General features: G+C 34.9%; 1 protein-coding gene across 1 annotated transcript; it reads right to left on the bottom strand.

The window, feature by feature from the left end:
* Positions 1–9105: 9105 nt before the first annotated feature.
* LOC127131604 (uncharacterized) lies at positions 9106–9579 on the bottom strand. The gene has a single exon (XM_051060515.1). The coding sequence runs from the start codon at positions 9577–9579 to the stop codon at positions 9106–9108; it is 474 nt and encodes a 157-aa protein (XP_050916472.1).
* Between the last annotated feature and the right edge of the window lie 6831 nt (positions 9580–16410).

The raw sequence follows: 16410 nt of genomic DNA on the forward strand, positions 1-16410 counted from the left end.
TTTGATTCTTTTAACATCTTTGCAATGTGCTTGATCTATGTTTCATGATTTTGTCACTAGTTAGAGGATTGATGAAAATCAAACATACATGGTTGACAACACAAGACAAGTTGAATCTCCATGGTTTGTAGATGTTAAGAATGTGTGATCGGGCCTAACTCAACCCTACAAAATCGGTTGATAGAGTGAGGATTGCCCACATTTATAAACTCATGTTCAGGCCATATATTGTCCGATGTGGGACTCTTAACGCACCCCCTCACGCCCAGGATTGAACATCTGGAGCGTGGAAATAAATGGTGGGTGGTCCGATAGCGGAAACCATAATAGGTGGTCCACCGGATCTTAAACGAGGCTCTGATATCATGTTAAGAATGTGTGATCGAGCCTAACTCAACCCTACAAAACCGGTTGATAGAGTGAGGATATCCCCCATTTATAAACTCATGTTCGGACCATATATTATCCGATGTGAGACTCTTAACAATAGATTACCGGCCATGATGCATTGTAGCTGAAAATTTGATTGAAAATGAAAAATTTAATTGAATTGATTTTTATCATAACAACTTTTAGTATATCAAAATTCACTAATACTTTTTTACTTACGAAGTATGAAATATGTTCTTGGAGCAAATGCAAATCCTCGAAAAAATAAATAAAATCAAATGGACCACAAAAAGGGAAAGTAATAAGTAGTAAATAGGTTTGATTGCAAGTTTCGTTTTTCTTTTTTTTTTTCTCTATTTTAAAATTTTTGATTTTTAAGTTTTTTTTTAAAAATATTTTAATCTCTTTTTAAATTTGAGATCAAATTTTAATGACATGAGTGTAATGATGTGCACAGTCACATGTATGAAATTTATATTTATGTTATTTAAAATTATTATTTATTTTATTAATAATATAATTTATTCTATTTTAAAACAATATAGAGTAAATTAAAGAAAAAAACATTCATCATCTTTGAATTCTACCCCACATTTCTCTTTAACACACTCAAAACAAAAAAAAAAAACTGGAAAATATTAAACACACAAGTTCATGGCATTCCAATTTTAGTCGATGATAGACTTATTTATATGAGCAACACCCAATTCTAAAAGAACAGGATTATAATCCAAACATGTGGGCGTAAGAATTCAGAGACGATATTTTTTTTTTAATTTAAGTTTATTTTGTTTTATCGAAATATAATTTTTTTTATTATTAATAAAATAAATAATAATTTTAAATGATATAGATTTAAATTTTGTAGATGTGACAATGATACGCCATCATATTCATGTCTTAGTCACTAAAATTTGGTCTTAAGGAAAATTTAAATCTTGAAAAAAAACTTTAAAGAGAGATTAAAAACACATATTTTAAAATAGAAGGATCATAATTTAAAAAATGAAAATTATGAGGATCAATATTGTATATTGAAGATAAAAAAATCAATTACATATGTGTTTGATTATGAGGTAACCATAATTGATTTTGAATAAATAGATTTTTAGCATTTTTGTAGTAAAAAAATTTGCATTTTGGAAAATTATGTCACAACTTTTAAAATCACCATACAATTGAAAACTTGCAAAACAACAAAAATATCTTGCAAAAACGTTAATTTCACACCGCCACGTTGTTTAGTGAAATTCACGCCACAACATTACTAAATATATTTCATGCCGCAATATTGTTGGCCATGAGATCAGTAGTCAATTGTGCATATTAGACTTTGTTATCATATAATATATTAAATAAAATATAACTGTTTTTATTCAGTTTAAAAAAAATCTGTTTTATTACAAATACAAAAATATATTTAAAATCAATTTTTAACTTTATATATATTTATTTAGTTTTCAAAAAGAAATTATTCTATTTTCTAAACCTTTTTATTCTACTTTAATTTTATATTAAAATCAATTATTAACCAATTTAAATATATTTTTTCTGTACACATATTTAAACTAATGTCATTTTTTTAATTTTGTTTTTAAACTATTTTTTTATCTATCTTCTTTTAAAAAACGAGCATATGCTAAAAACAATTCAAACTATTCTAATATATATATATATATATATATATATATATATATATATATATATATATATATATATATATATATATATATATATATATATATATATATATATATATATATATATATATATATATATATATATATATATATATATATATATATATATATATATATATATATATATATATATATATATATATATATATATATATATATATATATATAACATCTTGTTATAAAACAAAAAAAAAACATTTATATAATTATATACAAATTAAAATATTCGTATAAATATAAAATCAACACTCTCCTCTTTATTCTATTTTATTTTATAAAAAAATATTCATTTGAAGTGTAAATTGTTTTTCATACAAATCCAACAACTAACACAAACAAATATAAAATATTTTTCTAACCCAAGTTATTAGGTTAACTTGACTCGCAAAATAAAATGTCACCATCGAACTTTAATTTATCAAAGGGAAGGGGAAAAGATCAAATAACCCATAAATATGGAATGCAAAACAATGCAATAAGGAGATTGAAGGTCCAGGGGTTTGTTATGAAAAGGGAAGGTACTATCACCCTAATTATCTATAGTATCCTATAGGAACCTCTTGAGATATTTGTGTATGGTTATTTTTGTTTGGTACAGATTTGAGAGATGAGAAGAGAAATGTATTTTATTGCTTTTTTGATTTGAAAAGACATAAAGTCTTGTGCCTACGTACGTACCAATGAAGGATCAAAATCTCATAGTTCGGGGTACAAATAACAAAAGGGTTTGTTTAGTTGATTTTAGAAGAAGAGACAAGTTGTCATCTTAAGGAGAATACTCATCTAAACCACCACAAATATGAGAAGATGAATCTTTGCATCATTATGAAGGAAGGACTCCAACTTGGATATAGAATCTACAAGTATGTCACTAACTCCTTCATATGGAAAAGAATCAACATCAATTTCAATCATTACTATTGGATAGGAGATTTATATCTCAATTATAAAGATGATTCATGTCTAGTCTCTTTTGAGAAAGGGTTTCAAAATAAAAAAGCCAAGTGGCAAAAGTTTTAAATGAGATTTGTGTTTTTTAGTCTTATAGAAAGAGTTTGATATGCTTAAAGTGTGTTTGAAGCATTTATGAAAAAATAAAGTTTGAAAATTCAATGACCTAAAGTCAAGGTTTTTTATGAAAGAAGTTAAAGTTTGAAAAATCCTAAGATTGGACTAGGGTTTAGAAGGGGCTAAAGGACACAAGATGGGTAAAGAAAGCTACAAACACACACAATTAATATGAACATGACAATAAGTCAACTATAACCCCTTTTCCTTGGATGGAAACAAAAGCACAAGTATCATGGAAGAAATATCATGGATTAACAATATGCACTAAGCAAGCATATGAAAAAAATCACTACCATGTATTAAGCTTAAATATCTTAAGACACCAATCAAGGCAATCAATAAAGAATAGAGAAAAAGGCATGGCATATAAAATAGTTCATAACACATGGATCATACAAGCATACAAGCAAAAATGCCTCAAGAATAACTTTGCAAAGTTCATCAATTCAAAACATCAAACAAGATATATCATGATATCAATCACAAGACATGTAAAGCAATGGTCGAGGCATTTTAAAAGTGGACCTATAAGGAGCATACAAGCATGTTAACCCTTAAACAACTATGTCATGCATCAATACTAAAGCAATGTTTATGAGCAAGTTTAAAGCACATCAAATTATCATTTTATGAGAAAAATTCACCTCATAAAAGGGTTCAAGTCATTAGGGTTCATGCCTCTAAGGTTCATACATTAGGGTTTCAAAGCAAGTCATCAATCATAAACATCCATGTACTTCAAGCACAAATCAAATAAACAAGTTATCATCAAGTCTAAGTCCAAGTATAATAAACGTGTTCAACACATATGGATCAAAATGGGAGCAAATTAATCATGGAAAAAATTGAATCAAAGCATACTTAAATGAAAAAATAAAAAAGAATAAATAATATAGTTTTTTTTTTTGGATTTTTTAATATAAAATTTAAAACTAAATAACAAAATAAATGAGATTTTATGAGGTAGTTCATGTTCAAAACAAATATAATGGTAACAAGAATGATTGAAATGATGCTTTTATGAGGGAGTTCAAAATGAGCTTTTTTTACCTAACGGAGTGTGCCCGTTGCACCTTCAAAAGAAACTTCCATATGAGAAATAATGATCCCTCTAGCTTCCTTGAGTGAAAATATGGAAAGAGTGTAAGAATGATTCAATGTTCTTTCTTGCTTGATGATGGATGTTTTTTGTGTGTTGGAGCATTACAATGAGGCCTCCTTTTATAGTGAATGAATTCAGATTTGGTGCAGTGGTTATTGGTATTGTTTGATGGACTTTCGATCAAATCTAAAAAAATGGTGAAAAGTACAAAAATGGTTTTTATTTTGGTGTTTAGATAGAGTAATATCAAAGCAAGATATATTTACAAAGCTCCAATAAAAAGTGGTTGAGAAAAGTGATCTTTATGGAAATGACAATGAAGCTTTATGGCAAAATGATCCATGAATAGTATGTTGTTTGGATAATGGTCCAAGCCCTTGTGTAATGCATCAACGGTTTGTGTAAAAAACTCATTATGCTGATATTTGGAAGCATAATAGGCTGCAAATCAAGATCTTGAGGTTTGGCTTTGGTTTGAGCATGAAACTTTACATGAAGATGGACTTTCAATTTGTCATAACATGGTGACTTTCCTTCTTCAAAAATCCTAGCTCAAGTGTGATAAATTCATGCCAATGGGCTTTTGGGAAGATTTTCCCATCCTCTACAACTTTTATGTTGGACATTTGAAGAGATTCAACTTGGATCATGAAGATAATTGGCCATCAACTTTAACAATCTTAACTGCTAAACACTTGGAAAATTTTCCAAGTGTGGAACAATTTTACAACTTTGAGATCTCATCTTCGTCACTTCATATCTTCCAATCCTAATGAGATATTTGGTTCATTCTTTAGACAAAGTTGAAGTATGGAACATAATTTACAAGTAAATCCTTTGAGCATGAAAAATGATGGCTTGAGGAAGAAGTTACAAACTTGTGAAGTGGGCTTCATGAACATGTAATTTCATTCATCAACCATATTTTAATGATTCTTGACTAGAGAAACCCATGGTTGACCAAAAAATCTCAAAATTCAAACTTTGACTTTGAGTAGTTGACTTTTTATCAAATGAATTCCAAATCTTCATTTACCAATGGATCAAGCTCCTTTAGCCAATTGAGATACATGAGGGGACTATGAGGAAGCATATGAAGACCTTGAATCATGTCTTGAACCCTTAGATCGTGTCTTTGTCAAGAAGTCAAAACTTTGACCAAAAACCCTAGCTTGAATTGCAGATGAATTTGAGACTTGATGATCTTGAAATGGTATATATTGAGCTTGATTATGGATTAGGAGAGTCAGTTGATCATTATGAATACATGAGAATCTTGAATCGTTGGGGGTATGCATGAACTTGATCAGCCAACCACTTGAGCTTCTTGATCCAACACACCTACCTTATAAGAGCAACAAGCAAGGAAAACAATATCTTGTATTTTCATGAGGTTAGTGATATGAAATGATGTATGGTGATCTCTTGATGCTATGCAAATGATGAAAAAAGAGGTGAGATATTAGGGGTAAAAATCAATGTATGATAGATGCCTCTATTTAAGTTTCTTCCATCCGAAGATATGAAGATTGACATTTTCGTCTCGATAATATATGAGAGACTTAAATATAAACATGCGCAATTTGTCCCCTTAGATGCCACAAAATGATATGATATGATATGAATGCAAACAAAGATTATATGGGGAATAACACCACAGGGGAATAACAACAAACTAATCTTCTGGGAAATGATTAATATTACTGGGAAACGATTACGATTACTGGGAAAGGGTTGCAACTTCGCTCTAAAAACAAAAAAAAATGTGATTCTGACAATTGGAAAGATATGAACTTCAATAGGGAAGAGACTGTCAACTACCAACCGTAAGGTTGCTTCATAGGGGAGATAAATATTACCTACTACCAAACATGTGGTAGCCTAAGCAAAGATAATAAAATCAGGAAAAAATATTGGATCGCAACAGATTTTTCAGATAAAGAGATGACCGTTTGTTCAAATAATGAGTCTAGTTGAAGAATAACAAACTTCCGTTAACAAAATATGATTTAGTTTCTTCTTTAACTAAATAATACACTCAGAAAAAGTAAATAAACCTCCCAAACGCTCTGGGTTGTAAGCCACAAATGAGTCTCAGTTTCTTCTTTAATCAAGTTTTCCACTTGAAAAGGATAAAATAAACCTCCCCAATGGTTTAGGTCAACAACCACAAACGGGTCGCAGTTTCTTCTTTAATCAAGTCTTCCACTTGAAAAGGGTAATAAAACTCTCCACGATTATGGCATAAACCACGAACGGGTCTCAGTTTCTTCTTTAATCAAGTATTCCACTTGAAAAGGGTAATAAACCTCCCCACGATTCTGGTCCTAAACCATGAATGGGTCTCACTTTCTTTTTTAATCAAGTCTTCCACTTGAAAAGGATAAGAAAACAAGATACTAAAAGAGTAACCATTTTATGAATTGATAACTTCACTAGGGATCTTTAAAGAGATGCAGGTCAGTTAATTTTCTAAAAGGATTTCTCAAATAAAGAGAAAATCATCTATATGGATCTTCATCAAACTTCTCACCGACATTTACTGGGGAGATGGCCATAATTTGATAACAAACTTACTGGGGAAGCTTCCATTAGTTGTGGTTTACATTGCATGAAGTAGATAAAACACTTGTAATAATCTTCGACAAACTCCTTTGACGAAATTTTCCGGAGAGATAACCATTTGATGAGAAATAACTTCATCATACTTATCTTCGAGACTTTCTGAGAGATTACCATCTGATGAAAGGAAAATTGATATGTTGATCTTCAAACTTCTATGATGGAAACTTCCCGGAGAGATATCCATTTGATGAATGGTAATTTAAGGTATTGATAACTTCATTGGGGACAGACAAACTTCTTGGGAAGAGATTACCATTTTTCATTCACAAGGAAATCCAGGAACAAAGTAAGCTTCTCTAATAAAGAGATCACCGCTCGTTGTTATGTATAAACTTCAAGGGAGTGTTGTAACAACACTGCTGGGGGAATAAAATTTGTCTTCAATGGGGAACCACCAATAGATTATTTCTGAGGGGAAAAAGTATTCAAAGGTGCAAAGTAAATGCACTCTCAATCCAGGTTTCACAGCCTAGAGAGACTCAATCATTAAAATCGTCAGAGACCGAGTTCAATCCAGGAATAAACTGGAAAGAAACTGTCAAACAAGACACTGCCTAACAAGGAACGAAACCTAATAGGAGATTTTCCCGATCCATGGACGGAAAGGAAAGCAAAAGCAAAATCTTCCATTAGGGATAACTTTGTGGGGAAAGAGAAAGGATATACACTTTCTGCTTAAGGTTGACAACTCTATTGTTGAAAATTAAAGTATCACTTGGGGATAAACACAACCAAGGTGAATTAATCACATCAAGAAAATGCTAAATGAATATGACTATGAATTTAGCTACGCATGTGAAGGTTCAGAAAAACAAGAAAGGGGGTTTGAATTGTTTTGGAAATAAAAACTTTTTCAGAAATCAGACACACACAGAATAAAAAGGAGATGGCACATAATTTTATACAGGTTCGCTTGAAATTCAAAGCTACTCCAGTCCATCCGGCCAATGTGATTTCTCCTTCAAAAAGGACTTAATCCGCTAATCTTGAAAGATTACACAACCAATTGTCTAAGAGAATAATCTCTCAGCCCTCTCAAGTATTCAGACTACACAGAGTCACTTGAGGAAGTATTTCAAGCAAGAGTATAAATTGTAATGTAAAGTGCTTCTAACAAACAAGCAAGAATTATAGAATTGTAAGAACAATAACTTTTCATGTAAGAGCAGCAACTCGTGAAAGATGAGAATGAAATTGAGAGTTTTCATTTTCTTGTGTGTCTCAGGTGTTCTCTTGTGAAGTATTCCGTCCTTTATATAGTCGTTATGAAGGACCGTTGGAGTGATGACGGGATCTAGGTCATTGAAGAGTGATTAATGTCATTACTATAATTGTTTCTTTCCAAAACAATTATGCACGCCTCATTATTTCCTTCTCGAAATACTTTCTTTCCAAATTAAGATTTCTTTTCGGTTACGCGTTCTGAACTTGTGAGTCTGCATCAGAGTTTTGATAAATCAGAGTTTGTCTTCAGAGATTAATTATGTCTGACCACATCAGAGTTTCTCAATGCTCTAGACTTCTTCAGATTCAGAGTCTGGATTCAGTATTCTTTTATCAGAGTTTCTGACTTCTTTATGTTGCGCTGGTATCTGTGTTGATCAAAATCAGAGCCTTCTAGATACATTCTTTCTGAGTAGCATCTGATAGTCGAATATTTTTTCTCTGATGTAATTTTCTATCTGATGTTTGATCAGAGTCCTGCGCACTAAGAAAAAAATTTCGTTAGAGTACCATTTTTATTTCATCCTTTGTTATCATCAAAATCTTAGATATATATATTGTAGAACTAACTTTGCTCTTATAATCTCCCCCTTTTTAATGATGACAAAACAATACAGAGTAAAGGTGAAACATTAAAGAAAATCTTAGATCAGATAGGAAAGTGAGCTCCCCCTGAGTTAGATCCTTGGATAACTCAGAAGTTCTTACCAAACCTTCCTTGGTTTAGTGCTTTAGCTACTTTCCTGCATATCTTTAGTCATTGGTTTAGTAATAATTTATTTATGATTTTTGCAATGCTTAAGAGGATTTAGTTATGTTTCCATCAGAGCTGTTTTAGTTCTCCCCCTTTTTGTCAAAATCAAAAAGACATAGCAACAGAAAAGGTTGATATAGATAAAGAGGCATTTACAGATAAGCACATATGTCAGAAAGCAGAAAGCAAAGAGAAAAACAACAAAACAGAGAAAGTAACACGCAAAATAGCCTAGGGGTCTAAGGGTTTGAAGGCGGAGGCATCCTTTGGAGCAGTTGGGACAACATTTTCTGAATGTTGACATTGATTGAGTCCTGTTGATCCAGCCTGGCCCGAACTACCTGTTGTTCTTTCTGCAGTTCCTCTAGAGTCTTCAAGACCAGAGGGACGAACCCGGAGTTGGAGTGCTCCCCCTGAATCAGTTCATCAGCGTTGGCTTTGGCAACAACTTCTTCAGTAATGTGAGTTGCTTCTTCAGTGTCGACTTTAGCTTTTGCCTCATCCTCAGTAGCAGCAACATCAACAACAACCTTTGCTTCAGCTTCTCTAATTCTATGAAGTTCTTCTTGGCGCGCTTTCTCTTTATCTTCCATCCTTTCCCGCTCCTCAGCTTCTCTGGCTAGGCGCTCTTGAAGTCTAATCCCAGTGTCTCTGATGAAGTCGTTACAGACTTGTTCAGAGAGGCCTTTCAACTTGAAGGCTTTAGAGGTCATCCAACTTATCACTTTGTTCTAGTGGATCCTTACAGTAGAGGGATCATCACTGATACCGGAGTTGATGGTCAGAGACTTGACCTTCTCAATAAAAGACTATGCAAAAACCTAGATTTCTTCTTCAAGGGTAGGAAGGGTAGTTTTTGGTTCAGTGGCTGAGGTTGGGGAGGGTGAGAAGAGTGAGTTTGGGGCACTTAGATTAAGTGTGGGAGTTGTTGGGTCAGCGGAAGTTATGGGTGGTGGTATGTCAGAGTGGGTCTGTGAGGATAGTTCAGGTTATGGGGTTGGTTCAGATGGTGGTTGGGTTGGTTGTGGTTTAGAGTGGGTTGGTTGTGGTTCAGAGTGGGCTGGTTGTGGTTCAGAGTGGGTTGGTTGTGGTTCAGATGGTGTTTGAGGTGGTTCAGATGTGGTTGGATTTGGATGTTCCGGAGGTGGGGAAGTGACTTCTGGTTCAGGTTCAGGATGTGATGGCTATTGAGAGGCTAGAGCACGGGCTTGGAGCTGAGCAAGAGTAGGGGATTGGGGGTCAGATGGTTCGGTATACGAGGAGAGTTTGTAGTAAGGCGGGGATTAAGGAGATGGTGATGATGATGGTGAGGTGGTTTCATTCAGCATTTCTGTTTCTGAGACTGGTAATGTTGTGGTGGCGAGGATGAATTTCAGAGAAGGTGGGTTAGAAGATCTGGTGGTTGAGGGAGGAGTTTCATTAGAGGTGTATATTGGAGTTGTTTGGGGAAGAGAAGAATCAATTGGTTTAATTTTGACAGAGCAAGGGAGAGCTACAAACTTACCTAGAGAGCCAACTAGAGAAACTAGGGGTCTTGATCCAGAGGATTCTCCTAGATTAGCTTTCTTCGCCTTCTTGGATTTCTCAGAGGGCTCCCGCATCCTCTTCATGAAGTGGGGTGGATACTCAGGAAGCCAATCCACTGTGAAGTCAGAGATATCCACCCCTTGATTGGCAAGGTCCTGTAGATAGTAGGCTACTACCTCTGGAGGGTCAATCTTAGAGATACCCCTTGGTTGATCAATGATTCCCATGCTCTTCAGATTCCAAGAATTCAGAGGTCTTCCAGTGTCAATGGTGACATCTTCCATGAGTCTGGGCTGAATTAGGTGATCCACGAGGCCTCTCTCATCAATACATCAGATATCATCCTCCCTAGAGGGATGTAGTTCCTTGTCTTCATGTTGTTTCTGGTGTCTTTAACTGAATCTCTGAGGTATTTGAAGAGGAGTGCAGGTAGACACAGTTTCAGACCCTTGTGAATGCAGTACAAGATACACTTCTGATCTGTGTTGATGTAGTCAGAAGAGTTTGAAGCAGGACGATGATGGATGATGCCTAAGATGATCTTTAGCCAGACCCGGAGGTTCTGATGTAGCTCCTTGTTCTTGGAATGCTTACCTTCAGCACTCTGTTGGAAGATGGTAGGGTTGATTTCTTGGGACAAGTATTTTGCCCTAAGGTTTATGTTGTAGATGCGTCTTCCTCCTGTCTTCTCCATGTTCAGAAGAGAGACAATTGATTTTTCAGTGATGACTATCTTGACTCCCAGAACGTAGGAGACAATGTAGTGATCACCTGAGTTTGTGAAACGCCAGAACTCCTTCACCAGATTCGTGTAAATAGGGCCATAGAGGCGTTGAAAGTAGGTTTCCCACCATTGCATTTTCAGTTGTTCAGTGAGGTCGACGCCATTTCGCTTCATGTTTTCTAAATCAACCAAGGATTCACAGAGAACTTCAAGCTTCTCAAAGGGAGTTGCTAGATGTATGTGGGCTCATGATTGAGGATGTGGGGTTCCCTGTAGACTGGAGTTGAGACTACGTCGGGGGTTGCAGTGGTTTGTGTGGTAGAACTGGGTGCTTGCTCTATTGAGTTCATTTGTTGGAAGAAGTTGTAGACTGATTGTTGCTGAGAATCCATGAAGAACAGTTGAAGATGATGATGAATGTTTGAAGAGCTTGATGAAAACTACAGAAATTCTTTGAAGGAGATGAAGAACTGAGAGAGAGAGAGAGGGTTTTGTGAGGTCGTGGGTGTAAAATGTGCAAGTGTAGTTTGTGAAATGAATATATACACATTTAGGGTGCATGCAAAACGAAAATAGAAGGTGAGTTTAACAGTTAAGAAATTGAATGCAACACGTTAAATAAGTAAGCACGTTTGGAGGAGAATGATTACAGCCCATGATGGAGGTCTAATCCCCAAATCAGCACACTGCTCGAGGAGCTATGAAGAGTCTGTCTCTTGATTTCTGCTAGACAGTTGTCTAGAAGTTCCAAGGTCAGACACAAGATGTACCACGTGTTACTTTATCTGATCTTCAGGAATACCAAAGGTTTGGATCCTGAGGGTTTCTGACTCAGATGACTTCTAACTGGTAGTAGCATCAAAGTCAGATACAAATTCCAAGTGTTTACTTCAAAGTCTTATTTTTCTATTTCAGAGGCACATTTCATTCTGGATAATTTTGAATGTTTAGAGTTTTCAAGATAAAATAGAATCTATCTTCAGCCAGGGGTTTGGTAAAAATGTCTGCCCATTGATGGTCTGTACCAATAAATTTTAAAGTGATTACCCCTTTCTGAACATAGTCTCTAATTAAATGATGTTTTATTTCTATGTGCTTAGCTCTAGAATGCAAAATATGATTCTTACTTAAACAGATGGCAACAGTATTGTCACAGAAAATAGGAACGTTACTCTAAAAAATCAGAAGGTCTTCAAGTTGATTCTTCATCCAAAGCATCTGAGTAGTGCATAGTGATGCTGATATATATTCTGCCTCTGCGGTGGACAGAGTTATGGTTGATTGCCTTTTGCTGGCCCAGGATATCAGATTCTTTCCTAAGAACTGACAGTTCCCAGATGTACTTTTACGTTCCATTTTATCTCCTGCGTAATCTGCATCACAATAACCAGAAAGTCTATACTATGATGTTTTCTCATACATCAGGCCCAGGTTAGGGGTTCCTTTCAGATACCTGAGTATTCTTTTAACAGCTGTTAAATGAGATTCTCTAGGATTTGATTGGAATCTGGCATAGAGACATACACTAAACAGAATATCAAGACGTGTAGCAGTCAAATAGAGAAGAGAGCCTATCATACCACGATAGAGCTTCTGACAAACCTTCTGGCTAACTTCTTCTTTTTCCAGAATGCAAGTTGGATGCATAGGTGTCTTAGCAGGTTTGCATCCCTAGAAAGAGCCTATCATACCACGATAGAGCTTCAGAATCTCTTTTATGTATTTACTTTGATACACGTAGGTAGCTTCTAAAGCTTGATTGATTTGAATCCCTAGAAAGAACTTTAGTTCTTGCATTAAGCTCATTTCAAATTTTGCCTGCATTAGCTCAGAGAATTCTTGACATACAGAAGGATTAGTTAAGCCAAAAATAATGTCATCAACATATATCTGGCATATCATGAGATCATTTCTAATGTTTTTACAGAAGAGTGTAGAGTTAACCTTTCCTCTAATAAAGTCATGTTCTAGAAGGAAGTTACTTAATCTATCATACCCAGCTCTGGGAGCTTGTTTTAAACCGTACAGTGATTTCTTAAGTTTAAAAATGTGTTTTGGACATTTAGAGTTTTCAAAACCTGGAGCTTGATTGACATAAACTTCTTTTGATATATAACCATTAAGAAATGCACTTTTGACATCCATTTGATATAGTTTGATAGAATGATTTACAACAAATGAAACAATTAAACGAATAGATTCTAACCTGGCGACTGGGGCAAAGGTTTTGTTGTAGTCAATGCCTTCTTGTTGATTGTACCCTTGTGCCACCAGTCGAGCTTTATTTCAGAAAACTTCTCCTTTTTCGTTCAGTTTGTTTCTGAACACCCATCTGGTTCCAATAATATGAGTTCCTTTAGGCTTTGGAACAAGATCCTAGACATAATTCTTGGAGAATTGATCTAGCTCTTCTTTCATAGCCAGAACCCAGTCATTATCTTGAAGTGCCTCATCACAGGAAGTAGGCTCAATCAGAGATACTAGTCCTATAGGGATTTCTTCAGGTACTTTGAATGTTGACCTAGTTCTGACAGGTTCATCCTTGTTTCTCCGAATCAAATCTTCAGACATGTTGGGGAGGCTTCTTGATTTCTTCTGGATAGTTGAGCTTTTAGTTGCATCTGGACTTTGTTTATCAGATACTTATGGTGCTTTAGTCTTTTCGTCAGAACCTGCAAGAGTAATCTCCATATCTGCAAGTTTCTCAACTAGCTTTGACTTTTCAGGGCCAAGCTTACCGTCAAATCTAACATGGATTGATTCTTCCACAGTTTTGGTTTCTGTGTTGTATACTCTATAGCCTTTAAAGCGTTCTGAGTATCCTAACATAATACCTTTTTGTGCTTTTGAATCAAACTTATTCAGATGTTCTTTAGTATTCAGAATAAAGCAAGAGCATCCAAAAGGATGGAAATAAGAAATGTTGGGTTTTCTTCCCTTGCACAGTTCATAGGGAGTCTTTTCCAGAATAGGTCTTATAGAGATTCTATTCTGAATATAACACGCTGTATTTACTACTTCAGCCCAAAAGTGCTTAGCCACATTTGTTTCATTGGTCATGGTTCTGGCCATCTCTTGGAGTGTCTTATTCTTCCTTTCTACAACTCCATTTTGTTGTGGAGTTCTAGGACAGGAGAAATCATGGGATATTCCATTAGAATCGAATAGTTCTTCAAAAGAATTATTTTCAAATTCTCCACCATGATCACTTCTGATTATGATGATTTAAGAGTCAAATTCGTTTTGCACTTTGGAACAAAAGCTAGTGAATACAGAGTGAGACTCACTCTTGTGCTTTAGGAATTTTACCCATGTCCAGCGACTAAAATCATCAACAATAACTAGTCCATATTTCTTTCCATTGACTGATGCTGTTTTAACAGACCCAAACAGGTCAATGTGAAGAAGTTCCAGAGGCTTAGAGGTGGAAACAATATTTTTCTTTTTAAAAGATGTTTTGGAAAATTTCCCTTTCTGTCATGCCTCACAAAGAGCATCTGAAGAATACTTCAGCTTGGGTAGACCTCTGACTAACTCGAGTTTGTTTAGCTGAGAAATTTTTCTCATGCTAATGTGGCCCAAGCATCTATGCCATACCCATTGCTCTTCGTGAACAGACAAAAGGCATTTTACATTTTGTTCTTTTAGGTCTGAAAGATTTATCTTGTAAATATTGTTTTTCCTCTTGCCAATGAATACGACTGTTCCATTGTTCTAATTAATTGCTTTACATGTTTTTTAATTGAAGATTACATCATAGCCGTTATCACTTAATTGACTTATTGATAACAGGTTATGCATTAATCCTTCTACATAGAGAATATCAGATATAGAGGGAAGAGTTCCATTACCAATAGTTCCAAAGCCTCTGATCCTTCCTTTTTGATTTCCTCCGAAACCTACGAAGCCAGCATCTTTAAGTTCCAGGCTTTGGAACATATGCTTTCTTCCCGTCATGTGTCGCGAGCATCCAGAGTCCAGGTACCATGATTGGTGTTTTAACTCTGCTGCATAAGATATCTGCAACATAAACAATCTTATCCTTTGGTACCCAAAATCTTTTGGGTCCTTTATGATTAGTTTTCCCAGAGTTTCTTAGAACTTTGGGTTTTCTAGCATTATCAAAACGTTGTGCTTGTGTATGTGTGTAGTGATAAGAAAAAGGAGATTTAGGTTTGTCATCTGTGGAGTATTTATCTTCACTAGGGACATACCCTATTCCTCTTTTATTATTATGACTTACTCCATAAATCATGGATGCCATTCTGCTCCTTTCTATCCCATTTTTCAGAAACTTTTGAAAAGATTTTTCATATTCATATATCATTGTGTTAGAAGTTTGTGGGGCTTGAGATAATGCTTCTTCAAGTTTTAAACATTGTTTATTTGTGGAGTCTCTTTCTTTTATCAAAGTTTGATTTTCATCTTTTAGTTCTTAAGCGGTTAGCTCAAGCTTATCACATTCTTTGATTGTTCTTTCAAGAACTCCTTTTAAAGCCTTAAATTTTTGTTTAAGTTTCTGATATGAGGTTAGAGTTTCAGAAAGGCATGATTCAAGGTCAGAGCGAGAAAGTTCAGAAAATACCTCTTCAGAGTTAGATTCTCCATCTGATGTATTTCTGGAGGTGATAGCCATGAGTGCAACATTTGCCTGTTCTTCAGAGTCTGATTCGGATGAATCAGATCCACTGTCATCCCAGGTGGCCATCAACCCCTTTTTAGTTATGAATGAACTTTTCTTGAAATTCTCTCTTTTAGAGCTTTCTTTCTTCAACTTGGGACATTCATTTCTGTAATGACCTGTTTCCTTACATTCATAGCATGTTATATCTTTGTTTGACTTGCCTCTTGAAGTTGATTTTGAGCGACCCCCCTTGGGTCTTGGTCTTCTGAAGTTATTATTTTTCTCCAAAGTTGTTTTACTCTTTTGGTTAAAAAGGATAATTCTTCTTCGTCGTCAGAGTCTTCCTTCTCAGAGTCATCATTGTCTTCCTCTTCAGCCTGTAAGGCTTTTTTTTATCTGGTTTACGTCTTTTGGGTCTGGACTTTAGTGCTACAGACTTGATCTTCTTCTGAGGTTCATCTTCCTCCAGTTCTATCTCGTGGCTTCTGAGTGAACTGACGAGTTCCTCAAGGCTGATATTGTTCATATCTTTTGATAACTTTAAAGCTGTGACCATGGGTCTCCATTTCTTTGGCAAGCTTCTAACAATCTTTTTGACATGATCCGCAATTGTGTAGCCTTTATCTAGCACTTTAAGTCCTGCAATTAAAGTTTGAAATCTAGAAAACA

This window comes from Lathyrus oleraceus, chromosome 3 (genome assembly GCF_024323335.1).
Source record: "Lathyrus oleraceus cultivar Zhongwan6 chromosome 3, CAAS_Psat_ZW6_1.0, whole genome shotgun sequence".
NCBI lineage: Eukaryota > Viridiplantae > Streptophyta > Magnoliopsida > Fabales > Fabaceae > Lathyrus > Lathyrus oleraceus.